The 16,218-nt window shown below is 43.4% G+C and overlaps 1 protein-coding gene across 6 annotated transcripts in view; it reads left to right on the top strand.

Annotated features, from left to right (window-relative positions):
• The window catches only part of rerea (arginine-glutamic acid dipeptide (RE) repeats a), a 115,650-nt gene extending 104,134 nt beyond the window's left edge, over nt 1-11,516 (top strand). For 4 of the 6 annotated variants that reach the window (XM_035656026.1, XM_035656025.1, XM_035656029.1 and 1 more), the window contains 11 exons: nt 2,584-2,746; nt 2,866-2,958; nt 3,506-3,705; nt 3,973-4,134; nt 4,228-4,341; nt 4,436-5,808; nt 6,452-6,674; nt 6,771-7,491; nt 8,771-8,944; nt 9,055-9,235; nt 9,326-11,516. In XM_035656026.1, the coding sequence (XP_035511919.1) occupies nt 2,584-2,746; nt 2,866-2,958; nt 3,506-3,705; nt 3,973-4,134; nt 4,228-4,341; nt 4,436-5,808; nt 6,452-6,674; nt 6,771-7,491; nt 8,771-8,944; nt 9,055-9,235; nt 9,326-9,359 (3,438 nt within the window). In that variant the 3' untranslated portion in view covers nt 9,360-11,516. The remainder of the gene's footprint in view (nt 1-2,583; nt 2,747-2,865; nt 2,959-3,505; nt 3,706-3,972; nt 4,135-4,227; nt 4,342-4,435; nt 5,809-6,451; nt 6,675-6,770; nt 7,492-8,770; nt 8,945-9,054; nt 9,236-9,325) is intronic. The other 2 variants (XM_035656027.1, XM_035656031.1) reach the window with 1 other exon arrangement.
• The last annotated feature ends 4,702 nt before the right edge of the window (nt 11,517-16,218 follow it).

Raw genomic sequence — 16,218 nt, 5'->3', positions numbered from 1 at the left:
GCCATGTTCATCAACTGCACGTCGCTCCCAGACACCATATGTAACGCCAGTATACGTTGAAAGTCATGTTTGTGATGTGTTGCAGACATCCATCTTTGCTTTGTCAACATGACTGTATGCAAAGTTAGTATTCATGAACTGTAAAAGCAAACTATATAACAAACATGACTTAAGATTTTTTGCTGGATGCATTTTTAATGGAGGCCGAGAGCTGTAACTTTTCAACTCAACAGATTTACACTGAATATGTTAGGCTGCTTCTTTTGTTTTCCCCTTTTCATTCACATCCAGCTCATCAGCGCACCTGTTAATTCCCATTCAAAAGCCCAAGTTAATGTTTTCATTAGCCCCTGCCTAATGTAATGGTACTTGACACAGTGTAAGTGATGGAGAGGCAGGGTGACCTTTCTCCGGGTCTGCCAAGCTGTTGTTGAGGCCGTGTGGTTGTCAGCCTGCAGCGAGGAGGCAGAGAGGCACTGCTGAGAACAGTCATTAAGCACAGAGCAAAGCCAGCGCTCGGCACCACTCGACACTTTTGATCTACACATTTCAATTAGATTTCACATCAGGACGCCTGCCTTCCCTCAGTTAGCACCTGCGCCTTGCCCTCCCAACTGGCCGGCCAGGCTGAAGAGGGAGGCACACAGGAAACAACTAGAAAGTTCTGTTAGCAGACTAAAATAGATGCACAAACACATGGCAACTCAATGGAGCTTTTTTTGGTGATATAATGACCATTAACTGCTCTGTTCTTGGCATGAACATAGACAAACAATGTTTTCAGGGTTATTTGAAGCTCTGTAAATGTTCCACAAGTAGAAGGTTAATCTTTCCTTCTTTATCCAACTGTTTTTTTGTATTTTAAAGGAGCCCTTCTCATTTGTCTCTGCTGAGCATCTACATGTGGAATCATTCCCAGGACTCCAGATGTGCTCATCTGCTGCAGTCTTGAGGTCTAAAAAAAACCTAGTCAAGCTGCGGGGCTTGGGACAATTCTATGCCGGAGTAATGGCTTTGCCATAACACAGCGCAGCACCTTAATTTACCCTGAAATTTGAGAAGGTTTCATTGAGCTCAGACACCCTCGGTAAATGTTCCCAGCACTGCTTTGCCTGATAAGACGAAGTCCTACAGCCACTGGTAGATATGAATTTCCCCTAAGAGCTACATGAAGGGAGATCTTATTAAACGGCCTGAGCCCACTGAGTCGAACATTTTCTGCCAATCAAAGCAGTGATTGAGAGAGACTTAATGTCAGATACTCACACGATTTGTTGAAGCGATAAAGAAAACACTAGCCCGTGTTTTCTCACAGAAAACAACAAGGAAACCAACTAGCCTCAAGTAGTTTTGTATTTCATGAGATAACAAATTAAAGCTGCAGTTACCTTTATGTTTCCATTAACACCAACCTATTTATATTGTTGGCTTTGTAACTGTTATTTTCTCTAATTGTTAAAATAGAGTTGAGTAAGTTTTTTTTTTTCTGTTTAAAACAGTCCACCATTTTATCAAATCTTTTCCTGCCATTGTTTGTTTTGGTATGTTTTGATAGAAGATTTTAAGCTGTTGCTGAAAAGCTGTTAATGCATTTTAGAGAGTAATGCACTGACTAATTTATGTCAAGTTTTTCAGCTGAAGCGGTGAAGGAAAACAATCGATAGCCATTAAACTCTGGGAGCTTTGTTGAACAGCAGTTTAACAGACCTCAAACAGTAGATGAGTGCCCTCTGGGCTTTAAAGATTACAGGTGACTTACTGCTCACCCAACAATCACACCACACCTTCATGAATTTGTTATAGAGCCGGTGGAAGACCACTGACAAGTGAGAGTTCATGGTGAGGAGGAAAAGGGCAAAGCCCCACAGGAAACTGCATAATTGTCCGTGACTCCTGTCGCCAATTTTCAAGGCTTGTGTATTATGAGTGTGGCCGGAAAGCAGCAGTTAATATGCACAGGCTGCCTCAGCAAAGTGCTTTCTGATCCATGATTGCATGTGTTAATGTTTCAGTTGGGTATTGATTTCCTGGCGGCCTTTTGTACAGTGGATTTATCCGCCTCGCTCACTGGCAAGCGCGCCCCTCCGAATGTTTGATTAAAGTTCAATTGACTCTTCCAGTGAAGGGGCGAGGAGCCATTTCACTCCCTATTTGTAGCGCCAAAGCTCTGCCTGACATGTTCTTTTGTTCCCATTCAAGCTCCTGCCACCCAGGCAGCCACCAATGCACTGATCCTAATATCCCTGCATTCAGTGAGCCTCCTCGCCTAATCCTGGGACAGACAGGGCCGCAGCACAAACATACCCGGCCAGCTTCAAATCCTGGCATGGACTTACCTACTCCGTGGCCTTTTCACTGTGAAATACTGTGCTGACTGCTAATGTGTATTTTCCACATATTATGTTCAACCTAACTGCAGATACTTCACAGTGACTATTTTCCAATTTTTCAACAACTTTGACAAATAGACCCTGATTCCTTTTAATTCAGTCAAAAGTGATGCCTCCTCTTCATTACTAATGCACACGTTTGCGTTCATGTATTTGCCCGTTTTAACAGCATTCGTTTTGTGTGTCATTTCAGGGAGAGTTAATTACCTTCTACTACTACTGGAAGAAGACCCCCGAGGCAGCCAGTTGTCGAGCCCACCGCAGACACCGCCGCCAGCCCGTCTTCCGCCGCATCAAGACACGGACCGCTTCAACTCCTGTCAACACTCCCTCACGCCCACCCTCAAGCGAGTTCTGTACGTATATTTGACCCCTTCAGGGACAGAGGAGGGGGGCCAACATGACCTAATATATTCTGGTGTTAGAGCAATGTATTTGAAGTGTTGTTTTTTTTTTCTTTCTTTCTCTATTCCAGTGGACCTCAGCTCAGCCAGTGAAGATGACTTCGACAGTGAAGACAGCGAACAGGAGCTGAAGGGCTACGCCTGCCGCCACTGTTTCACTACCAGTAAGACGCCGCGTTCCATTTACAGAAACTCACACTCTTCATGTGGACTTGCTTGGCTATTCCTGTCGTGATTAGGATCAGTGTGGGCCTGTGCAACACAGCGCTGTGTGACAGATGGGCATCATAAGATGTCAGGACTAATTTGATCAAATCAGACATGAGCCCATAGCTCGTTCACTCTCTCCACCTCATTATCCTTCCCCTCTTTCCACACAGCTGGCTCTCAGTGCCAGGCTCCCATCTGATCTGCCATCACAACAAGGGTGGCTAATAACTTTGGCTTTCTAGTGTTAACCCATATAGTCATTACTGAAAATTTACATAAATTATGTAACCGAGGATATATACGAGTAATATACATTATCCTTGCTTCAGATCTTTCATTAAAAATATATCATTAGATTAGATGTAACTATAAAGTTACTTAAGGACACTTAAGGACACAATTCTGCAGTATTACTGTAGTTCAGAGATCATTTCTGCATGTTTGTACTTCTCACCGCCTGTGAGAGTGTGTTATTTCACAACTGTAAATGGCTTTCCTCAGCCTCCAAGGACTGGCACCACGGGGGCCGGGAGAACATCTTGCTGTGCACAGACTGCCGCATTCACTTCAAGAAGTACGGTGAGCTCCCCCCCATCGAGAAGCCTGTGGACCCGCCGCCATTTATGTTCAAACCTGTCAAAGAGGAAGAGGATGGACTCAGCGGGAAGCATAGCATGAGGACCCGACGGAACCGAGGCTCGGTACGCACACACTGCTTTCCACCCATTCCTCTATTTTCACCTTCAGGAACCGTAGCCTCAGAGTTATCCCCAGAGTAACGCAGAGCCAGACTACAAAGCAATAATCTCATCATCTGTAGACAAGTAGTACACTGACAGCTGTGACATGCATTGTTTTATACATTTGGTGTGGACGTATGGTATATGTCATCTTAATTCCTTCTATCCAAATTGTGTGAAACCATAACATCAGTTATAATTAATGTTAACTGTGTTTGTTGTTAACAGATGTCGACGCTACGTAGTGGTCGTAAGAAGCAGACAGCCAGTCCCGATGGCAGAGCCTCGCCTACCAACGAGGATTTGCGATCCAGCGGTCGTACCTCACCCAGTGCAGCAAGTACTGACAGCACCGACAGCAAGACAGACTCCATGAAGAAGCCCAGCAAGGTAAACACAGCACAGACCACTTGAAGCACTGTTCTTTTATACACATATATCTGTGAAATGTACCCTAATGGCTCTGCTATTTTGGCTCCACAGAAGATTAAAGAGGAGGCTCCTTCACCTATGAAGAGTGCCAAACGGCAGCGAGAGAAGGGAGCCTCAGACACAGAGGAACCCGAGAGGGCCAACGCCAAAAAGTCCAAGACACAAGTGCGTTTATGGTCTTTGTTTTGCTGTTTGTATGTGTTTCAATGGAATGACCTGGTCTTATGATAGTCATCCCTCTCTCTCTTCTATCCTTTAGGAGCTGAGTCGGCCAGACTCGCCCTCAGAATGCGAGGGGGAAGGGGAAGGCGAGGGCGAGAGCTCTGATGGGCGCAGCATCAACGAGGAGCTCAGTAGCGATCCAAAAGACATTGACCAGGACAACCGGAGCTCCTCCCCAAGCATCCCCAGTCCCCGTGACAATGAGAGCGACTCAGACTCGTCTGCCCAGCAGCAGCAGCTCCTGCAGAGCCAGCACCCTCCAGTCATCCAGTGTCAGCCAGGCACCTCAGCCACCTCCTCGGCACCCCCTCCGCCTACAACCTCAGCCCCTTCACTGCCCCCACAGGTCTCCCCCACAGCGGCCTCCACCTCTCTACCTCCCCAGCCTCTGCCCCAGGCAAGCCCAATGTCTCTTATCCAGTCAGGAGCGTCCCTCCACCCTCAAAGGCTTCCCTCTCCACATTCACCTGTGACTCAGGCTCCGCCCCCTGGCCCCCCAATCCCACCTCAATCATTACCCAGCTCGCATCACGGGCCCATGCCTCCCATGTCACATCCGCTGCAGCCTGGCCCCTCACACATGCCTCACCCTCACTCAATGCCCCCTCAGGGCTTCCCTGTGGGTCAGTCTCAGGTCCCACCCCTGCCACTCCCTGGCCAATCACAGCAGAGGCCACACACGCCCCCTTCCCAGTCCCAGTCATCTGCTCAGAGTGGAGGCCAGCCTCCCAGAGAGCAGCCCCTTCCCCCTGCCCCAATGTCCATGCCTCACATCAAGCCCCCGCCAACAACACCCATCCCTCAAATACCCAACCCACAGTCCCACAAACACCCACCACATGTGTCAGCGCCTCCATTCCCTCAGATGCCTTCAAACCTGCCTCCACCTCCTGCCCTCAAGCCCCTCAGTTCTTTAGCCAGCCACCATCCTCCATCAGCACACCCACCTCCCCTCCAGCTCATGCCTCAGGGGCAGCAGCTCCAGCCTCCCCCAGCCCAGCCTCCAGTTCTCACTCAGTCCCAGAGCCTCCCACCCTCAGCCAGTCACCAACCTCCTCCAGCTCCTCCTCTGCCACCCTCCGCAGCAGCCTCACACCCCAACGGGCCTCCACAGCCACCATTTTCGTCTCATCCTTTCAATACAGTTCTACCTCCAACCGGCCCTCCCCCATCCTCATCAAACTCTATGCCTGGCATACAGCCTCCATCTTCTTCCACTCCATCCTCCTCTATCTCTATGCCACTGCCTGCCTCGGTCACTTGTGCTGGCCCGGCACTCCCGCCTGTACACATCAAAGAGGAGCCCCTGGACGAGACAGAAGAACCAGAGAGCCCTCCACCCCCACAGAGAAGCCCCTCCCCAGAGCCGACTGTCGTCAATACACCCAGCCATGCCAGCCAATCTGCACGGTATGTCTACAAGCACCGATTTCTACCTCAACACTATCTATAAAAGAAAAACATACACCTGCATGAGCTGTTGTTAATCAGTAGTCTGGGGATGCTGATTAGCTCTCAAACACATCCAAAAACAAAGAGTCTCTGCCTTCAGATTTTAAGGCTTTGATGTAAGCAACAAATCGAATGTCCTCAGCAAAACAGCCATCCAAGGCCACAATTAGCCCAGAGCTCTGAGTGGCTGATGGCTAGGAATTATCGGGGATGGAGAGCAGGGAGATTAATTACAGTGAGATGCGAGTGAACTGAGGCATCTGAATATGAGTATTTGTAGTTGCCTTGTGCTTAAGTGGCTCTCAGACTGCCAATGAATAGCAATGATGATTTTGATACATAGTCAGTGTAGCCGCGAAAGTGAATGCTGAGGGAGTTTGTATCCTTTTGAATAATGGACCAGTGTAAGCTAATACAAGCTGTCTTTTCATCTGATGGGACATTATCCTGCCATTCAACATGAAAAAATTAAACATGAATATCATGGCTGTAGCCTTTTGTCTGTTTGTAACAAGTATTAATTTATGAACTGGAGCATCATACCATTTTTCTGAGTAAATGTTGAATGTGTTAAATGTTTTCTTCTCTACCATGACCACAGGTTCTACAAGCACCTGGACCGGGGTTACAACTCGTGTGCGAGGACAGATTTCTACTTCACTCCCCTGGCTTCATCTAAACTGGCCAAGAAGCGAGAGGAAGCTCTGGAGAAAGCCAAGAGGGAAGCAGAACAGAAAGCAAGGGAAGAGAAGGAGAGAGAAAGGGAGAGGGAAAAAGAGCGAGAAAGAGAGCGGGAACGAGAGAAGGAAGCAGAACGAGCTGCGGTGAGTGGTTTTGTTTGTCTCTTTTGCTTGGCAGTGCTTAATTTTTTCTTCTTCTTTAAAATCTTACTAAACACGATATTCTCCCCTCTCCCACAGAAAGCCTCCAGTTCCTCTCATGACGGAAGAATGGGTGAACCTCAGATGGCTGGCCCCGCCCACATGCGTCCACCCTTCGATGGCCCCCCCACTACGATTGCAGCTGTGCCTCCCTACATTGGCCCCGACACGCCTGCCCTGCGCACCCTCAGCGAGTACGCACGACCCCACGTCATGTCCCCCACCAATCGAAACCACCCCTTCTTTGTGTCCCTCAACCCTGCAGACCCCCTGCTGGCCTATCACATGCCCAGCTTGTACAATGCTGACCCGGCCATGCGGGAGCGTGAGCTACGAGAGCGGGAGATGCGAGAGAGGGAGATCCGTGAGAGGGAACTGAGGGAAAGGATGAAACCTGGTTTCGAGGTTAAGCCTCCAGAGATGGACACACTCCACCCTTCCACAAACCCCATGGAGCACTTTGCCCGGCATGGGGCTATCACGTTGCCCCCCATGGCCGGTCCTCACCATTTCGCCTCCTTCCATCCCGGCCTGAACCCATTAGAGCGTGAGCGGTTGGCCCTTGCTGGCCCCCAGCTGCGGCCAGAAATGAGCTACCCAGAGAGGTTGGCTGCAGAGAGACTCCATGCTGAGAGGATGGCCACAGTTGCCAATGACCCCATTGCCCGTCTACAGATGTTCAATGTCACGCCGCACCACCACCAGCACTCACATATTCACTCCCATCTCCACCTCCACCAGCAAGATCCTCTTCACCAAGGTAAAAGAAAGCCCTGCTCGTATACATTCATGTAAATGTCTCTGTGCCACTATTACAGCTATATAAATGATATTATAATATTAATATATATATATATATATATATATGTATTATAATAGGGAAATCTATGTTATTGCTCATTATTTGGCAAACACAGTTGCGTAGTCCAAAATGTTAGTAGTAGTTTTTTATATTTCATAGTATTATATATACTATACTACTAATGCTATATATGTGTATATATATATATATATATATATATACTTTTGCAAACATATTCTGCATGTTTTTGATACATTGATCTTTTGTATACAGTTATTCTTAACACATTTGTAAAGTGATGTATGCATATTTTAGCTTATTGTGTGATATTGTGATTATTGTGTAATTTTGTAATTATATATTTTGACATGGTATGATGAGATCTGTATTATCAGCACAAAGATAAGAAAAGGGTGTTTTATAAACTTTGGTAAATTGTTAACATATTTCAGTTATAGTAGAGGACCCGGAATAGAACCCTGTGGCACTCCACAGATTAGTTATCTATTCAAGATTTAGGCATTTTAGGATTCAAATTGTTATTTTAACTGTTAACAGACTGCTTAATGAAACCATTGTTTCAAAGTTTTATAATGAAAACATTTTGTTAAACAGTATGAAAGTCTTTAGATACAATTAGTTAAGAATACATCTGCATTTACAGGATGTTCTTTTCAACTTGGTTGGAAAAAATTAAGAGTAGATGATAATATAAGTAAGAATTAGGGTCACCTGATTTGTTATGAGCAAGTTATATATACAAATAAGGAACTAATCAAATTTAACTCTTCAGGAGGTTAATATTAGTTTATCTTTTCTAATATAGACCGGGGGGATCAGTGTGCTATAACATGAATCAAGTTGTCTGTAAATGCAATTATAATACTCCTCTCATCACAGTGAAAGAGTGAAAAAGGGACTTTAATTAATGATACTTCTAAATTGTTCACCACATCTATAACTCCACCTCATATTTTATTCTCTCTGTAGTAATGTACAGAGTTGACATATGAGATTGCATGTAAGTGTGTTATATCCTGATTATGTTTCTAATTGAGCCGGCAGATGCTCTACAGTGGACAAATATAGTAAAGTGGTCCCTGCACTCTTTTGGTCAACCTTGAAAGGAGTAACATAATATTAAGCTGTGTATCACTAATGCCTGTAGCATGCACTGTCTGTGATACAGTATCTTGTAATGAGTGTACCCTGAACCTAAGACTCTGACGCCCAGAAGGTGGTGGTGAATGTCTTGTGTGTCCTCCAGGTTCGGGGGGCCATCCCCTGGCAGTAGATCCCCTGGCAGCTGGACCTCACCTGGCCCGCTTCCCTTACCCGCCCGGCGCCATCCCCAACCCTCTCCTCGGCCAGCCGCCGCATGAACACGAGATGCTGCGCCACCCAGTCTTCGGTAGGCTCTCTGCCAATATCATCTCTCATTAACAGTAATATCACGTCCAATCTATTAATCCGAACTCCGCCAGATTGCCTGATCAAATTTTTTGCTTGTGCTTCCTCCAGGTACCCCCTACCCACGGGATCTACCAGGAGGTTTGCCACCGCCCATGTCCGCAGCACACCAGCTGCAGGCCATGCATGCCCAGTCAGCTGAGCTCCAGAGGCTGGCCATGGAGCAGCAGTGGCTCCACGGACACCATCACATGCACGGAGGACCACTGCCTGGCCAGGAGGACTACTACAGGTCAGAGATTAGATCCAGAAATTTGACTTAAAAAAAACATTTCGATCAGATGAGTCTGTGTATTAATGCTTGATGTTGTTTATGTTTCAGCCGGCTGAAGAAGGAGAGTGACAAGCAGCTGTAACCAGTCAAGGGAAGCAGCGACTGACAGGTGCAGGACACGGGAAGTTGTTACAGAGTTGTTACATTCAGTTTTGAAGAACGGAAAAGGCCAAGTGGATCGTCTGAGAATTCCTCTGATATTTGGTTTCTGTTCCTGTCAAAGACTTTTTTTTTTAATTATTATTTTTTCAAGACATTGACTTTCTTTGGTATATAGCCAGTAGTGACAACGTCCTCAAGACTCCTGCATGACAAGCTTCCCTGACGTTTTTTTGTAGGTGCTAGAACAAGACACTGTGCTTATCAACAAAAAGAAAAAAAGACAAGACCGGTCAGGCCGTTTATGGAAAAATAACAAGTGCTATCTTAAATTCAACATTTATTTTAATACATTGTTGGAGGTTTTTCATAATTTTAAGAAAAGCTACAGCATGGCGTTTTTGAGTCTGTAAATAGTATATATAAACATATAATTATTATTATAATTATTATTATTACTAGGTGTGGACTCCAAACCAAGTCGTTTCAACCTCCAATATAATTGTTTTGAAGCATTATCCCTTGTTTCAGAGGGGAGCACCATGGCATTATTTGAGCAGTTTCTGAGAGAGTTGTGGTTCAGTTGTGACGTTCCTCTGACATCACTGTGTTACATTTAGTCCCACATACACTATGTAAACCATAAAAACTGTCACACCCACATCCATTCATCACACACCTTTGACACACAGGAGGTTGTCAGAATGTGTAAACTCAACATGTTGAGTTAATGATTTGAAACACTTGAAGAGGTGACACAGTAGTCACTGAGGCTTCTGTGGAGTGCACACATGGATTAAAAAGAAAAAAAAAACATTTGCACTGAGAGAGTATCCTTGAGCTCCACTCAACTGGTTTTATCCTTTTCGCTTAAAATCAGTATTTAAGTCTACAAAATGGAGTAATACTTCATTATTTTTTTGTTTTTACAGAGAATGATTTTAATAATGATTTTAAAAATGTGGAAACCAGAAACATATTTGGCTGAACTGAAGAAGTGTTAAAGTTGCTTCGAGGTTCTTTTAAATTATGGGGACCTGAATTGTTCACTGTAACAGGAGCTTAACAGGACTTTAGGATTGTTTTAAATGCGTGAATGGTTGTGCGTCCGTGCTAGTTGTGTTGTGGTGTCCCCTTTCTTTACCTGGTCCGGTCAACCACGTTTGTTGCAGGGCTCATATCCGACTGAGTCATCCTCCAACTAGGCTGTAATAATGTTCACTGTGACACTAGAGGGGGGCCTGCCGACACGTGACGACCAGGAGGTAGAGGGTCAACGAGTGTGTGCGTGTGAATGTGTGTGTGTTTTCCTCACAATGTTTTCGTATGCCTTGGTTCCTTAGGGATACACACAGCCTCCTGGGCCCCAGGAGTGGTGTGTTTGTCTGTGCCACTGACTGTTACAAGTCGTGTTGACCTGTCATACCAGTGCACATGAGCCCAAGTTTTTCTTTTTGTTTATTGAAATTGATTTTTTTTTTTTTATTATTGTAGCCATGACATGATTTTGCATTTGTTCCATGCACTAGACTGTTTTGACTGTCATGGGAGATTAATAAACTGTTTTTTTGTTTTTTTTTTCTTTTTTTCTTTTAACCAAATGAAGAAACTGTACTTGCATTTAAAAGTGACCATATCTACCCATGGAGCACTATAATTTACATTTAAACGCTTGCAGTCATCATCAAACTCATGTCCCCTTTTTAAAAATCCAAAACAGTCTTTGAATCCCTTACAAGAACCTGTCACTCTGTCTCGCCATCTCCCACCAATTCCTGTCTCTCTCCTGACGACGAGCTTCTCATCATCATCTTTGCCTCGTTTCCTGACGATTCCCTTGCCTTTTACTCCCTCTTTTTGTGTCTCCAAAACCTTTGATGTTAAGTGTTGTCAATGGTTTAGCTTCTTGTTTCAAAGCGGCAATAGCAGAATGTAAATTCTGACTGCTAAGATTTATATATATACTGGTATCTTGAAGCTTATTGTATATATGAGTAGTCGCCATGGGATGACACAATGTAAACAAAAAGTAGAAATAATAAGAAAAATTGTGAGTCCTGTGTTCTCTCCATTTGAGTATTTTGTAATTTTTTTGAAAAATTTGTGGAATTAAAATAAACGACTAAGTTACACCACAAAATCTGACTTGATCTGTTTTGTGCCTCCTGATACGTCAATGAAATTTGTTTGTGTAAACAGTTGTTTGTAAGCAGGCTGCTAAATCCCAGCAGCCGTGAGACAATAATCCTTTTAAGAGTAAACAATTTTGATTACTCACTGCTCATTTGCTGAACGGCAAAGAAAGAAAGAAAGAGAAAGAAAACACTTAATTCCATCTGTTTTTTACATTTGTGAAATGTAATTCTCCAGCTGAGCAGAGGGACTGACGCTGTGTCTGTTTTGATAATACTCATGTCCTACATTTGCTCTTGAATAATAGAATTTTTGCTCGACGGGAGAAATGTGTTACAGAATAGATCAAGCGTTCCCGTTTCTCTTTTTTTTTTTTCCAGCCTTCCATTTTCTCAGCTTCACAAATACTGAGCTTTGAGAGATCACCTCAGCAGCAGGTAGTGAATCTCAGAGCTGAATATTGCACTGCTATAGTATAATAACATCAAAGCTGGGCTAAGCCAGAAGGAACACTTACTCAGGCTGAGATGCCTTGCTATCAGCGGGGCAGGGCTGTCATTTCATCCTGTGTGTGGGGAGCGACAGACCAGCAATCTGTGATGGTGTGCTGCAGCGATGGCTGTCATTTTGAGAGGGAGCTATTATTCTACTGCTGCTCTCTGAAATGATGCCCTGTCCTCGAGAAAATCGAGGTTCCTTGGATGCTCTATCCTGGGGCTGTCATGTGACGGCTGCCTTGTGAGGAGGTGCTGCTTGTTGTTGCCGGCTCGCCTCACCTCCCCATAAGACACAACAAGACGTCAGAGCCGAGCAGCTCTGGCTGGTTGAATAATTCATCTCCCCCTCCTCCCAATCCTCATCCTCCTCCACACCGCGATGGAGCGACTGTGACTTGTGTCAACTCAAATCCTTCTCATAATACTGTGTGTACCCCTCAGGCAGCCACACAGGGATACATAGTCTCAAGAAATCTGCTCTTTCTGTCTGAATAGCAATATGTCTTGTGCTGTTCTCGCAGTACTTTTGTGTCTGTTGCAGCAGGTCTCGGACATGGAGCCTCCTCATCCCCTCCATCCTCCTGTCTTTTTCTTCCGCTCCACTGGGCCTGCCTGCTGCAGAGTGTGATGCTCAGTGGCAGAGAGGAGCCTACATGCCATTAGTGCGTTCAGTTGGAAGGTAGCCGTGTGCCTTCAGCGGGTAGCTCTGCGGCTGCACTGTAGCCGAGCAGGGCCCTGTTTAACTAAAAATGAGCTGTGTTGACACAGAAAGCAGATCTGCTGTTTGTGTTTTTCCCCATCCGTTTCTGATTTAGATATACATACTACATATTTTATTTGCCTGGTATTCCCCCAGGAACCATCACCCAGTTTGTTAGTTTCATGTGCTTAATAAAATCTCTTGATAATGTGTTTTATGCCTCCCTCATTTAGATCTCATTTAGTTCTTCTAATGTGGTTTAGAGACCAAAAATAATCCTGTTAATTCTCATTCGGATAATTTGGTTCTTGAAAGGTTTAAATTGTTAATTTTGGATAATGTTTTCTTGAATAACAGTGCAGCTTTATTTTGAAATAAAGGCAAAATGAGGAGAGAGTTGGCCTATGATATCATTCAAATGACATATGAGTACTGATTTTGTTATTGCAGTTACATGAGATACAAGTAGGTGTGTAGGGACTCCTCTCAGCATGCACTGGGGCAGTAGATTCATGGCCATACAGTAAGTCTCCACACTTTTATGTTAAAAGTGGGATATTATCGGTCAAAATTACTCAGACTTCAAGTGATTTTTGGTGATTTTAATTGTTGGGAGTTCACAGGAGACTTCTAGTGTGTAACATTTAGAAGGATCTATTGGCAGAAATGGAATATACTATTCATAGGTAGGTTTTCATTAGTGTATAATCACCTGAAAATAAGAATGAATGTGTTTTTGTTACCTTAGAATGAGACGTTTTTATCTACAGACACCGCTGGTCGCCTTCCATGGAGTTCTCCATGTTGAACCACCATGTTTCTACAGTAGCCCAAAAGGATAAACCCAAAACTAGCTGTAGTTCTAGATAGTGCCGTTTGCCTTTCTTGCATGTTTGGCGGTTACCATAGTTTCTCCCTCGCACTTGGAAACAACACCACTTGATTCCATTAATCACTGGACCTTTAAGTGACAATCAGAAGTCTTCTGTGAAAATAAAACCTCTTAAAAAGCAGCTTTAATTGAACAATTTTCAAGTAACTGAGTTGTCCAGTTACTTTTAGTTAGTTTCATAAATGTTCAAATGACAAATTCTCATTTTAATGGAAAAATAAATGCAATGTGTAGCACATTCATCAGACTTGGTCTGTAATGGACAGACCATTATTTTACTTTTATTTTATCATATATGAGTAACTTCATTATGAAAATATAACTGATAATTACAGCAACAGATCATAATGATTTCTAAACCTTCATGTTCTCATCTAAAATCATAATTATTAACATTATTTTATTATAAAGCTAAGAAAAGCCAAATGTATCTGAAAATATGTTCATAGGGGTCATGATCCTGCACTCCTGCAGGTTTGGGTTTTGGGATTTGTTGCTTTGAGATGAATTTAAAACCAGCTTCAAAGAACCAAAAGATCCAAACCGTATAATCTGCACATCCCGGTTATCCGTGTACAAAAAACAGGGCCCGACAGTCAATCAGTCATTTACAAAACAGCAACCTGTGGTTATGTAAAAACTCCATTCAAATAGAGCACAGCTGTAGGAATTTGATGCATGCAAATAAAGGTAATTAAACACCTCTAAAATGCAAATGAGCCTGTCTCAAATATGCATACATGCATTTGATTTAAAACAAGGTTTGTCCCTGCATTTCCGACATCTGAATATTCATATCAATGAAACAACCTTCATTTTCCAAGGAAAGGTTAAAGCAAGGTTTTCCTGTAAAGCACTGGAATGATAACGACACCTGGGAGAATAAACTTTTCAAGTCTGCTATATGGTAAAATACTTGTCATGTTGCTGTCTGCTTTCAAGCACTTTCTCTGTAAAGTCAGAGTCCTACAGAAAACTTTGGCTCTACATTTGTCACAAAGCAGCCAAGGAAACTAACCTGCTGCTTCATGAAAGACTGAAACATCCTTCAGATTTTCAGATAATCGACCCTGCAGTTTGTCCACCGTCTCTGACCCTCTCGTCCCCCAACCCCAGCTCTAATCATCACCCTCCTCACCAAACATGGCTCACAGCTTCATCCGAGGTCGAGTTTCCTCTTCAAGTCTGTACAGTAGGAAGTGTGCACCAGTGTGTTGTCTGCGAGTTCAGAAGTTAACTGTGGTTTTAAAAAGAAAAGGAAACAGGAGAGGATGTTGGGCTTTTTTTAAATAGATCTAGCAGGAAATATTTCATGGTCTGGGGATCTCTTTTGGCAAACTTTTCATACAATATACTGTAACAGCTTTTCTGTTCCTGTCCGGTTCATTCTGATACATGGATCAGCCACTATGTGTTCTTACTTTTTATAAATATTTTCTCATCTATGAACTCATCTTTTATAGCTGACAATGATGGAATAAAGCTATGAACATTTACTCAAGTGCTGCACTTAAAAACTATTTGGAATCACTGTATTTAATTTGAGTAATTTTTGTTACTTCTAATCCACTACATTTCATTTTACTTTTGATAGTTTAAATTTTGTTGCTAATACTACAATACAGAAGGTTTAGTTAAAGGTCCAGTGTGTAACATTAAGGAGGATTCATAGGGATGTGAAATCCTGTACGTTTATATTAGTGTGTAATCACCTGAAAATAAGACTCATCGTGTTTTTGTTACTTTGAATGAGTCGTTTTTATCTACGGACAGAGCAGGTCCTCTTCTACAGATGCTGCCATGTTGAACCACCATGTTTCTACAGAAGCCCAGACAGACAAACCAACCTTTTTTTTTAGGTTTCACTGTAGTTTCCCCGCATGCGAGCGTTATTCAGTTGGCTGCAATCTGCAACTTCACTGCTAGATGCCACTAAATCCTACATGCTGGTCAAGTAACATTTTAAATGCAGGATTTGTAATTGAGTACTTTTGTAATTTGGTATTCCTACTTTTACTTTAAATACGTATTTAGAGTCAGTGTCTGGTTTGTCTGTTCTGGGCTACTGTAGAAACATGGCAGACAGAACAGCTAATTATAATTCTTATTTTCAGGTGATTATCTACTAATGAAAACATACTGTAAACATGCTTGTAAAATACTAATAGTAGTAATGATGCTGGTAGTAACATTATTATATTATATTATTTTATTATATGTATTGCTAGTTACTTAAGAGAAAAGAGTACTCTGTCGATTAAGCAAAATCGATGCAGATATTGTTTCTATTCCATAAATTGTACTTCCTTGTCAAACACAGTGACTACATCACCCACAATGCATCTTCACTACACACAGTTCAGGCGGGTGAGTTTTGCTAGTAGCAGCTAATGTAGCCTGAGCTGCTAGTCTCAAGCAGAGGCGAGGAGCAGGTGACAGAGGTATGTGAAACTCACGTAATATTATTTCATCTTTAAACTTGTGACTCAAGTGACATCACTTGAGGCCATTTATCAGATTTCATGTAGCTCCCTCTTGAGCCAAGCAAGGCTTTATACAATGGTTTTTCACATATGCGATAGTACTCTATAAGAGTCGTAAACAGACTTTAAATCAGAGG

The sequence above is a fragment of the Morone saxatilis genome, unplaced genomic scaffold, assembly GCF_004916995.1.
Source record: "Morone saxatilis isolate NCDOM2014 unplaced genomic scaffold, NCSU_SB_2.0 Contig15, whole genome shotgun sequence".
Lineage (NCBI taxonomy): Eukaryota > Metazoa > Chordata > Actinopteri > Moronidae > Morone > Morone saxatilis.
The sequence above is the reverse complement of the archived record's forward strand: the minus strand, read 5'-3'. Positions and strand labels throughout refer to the sequence as shown.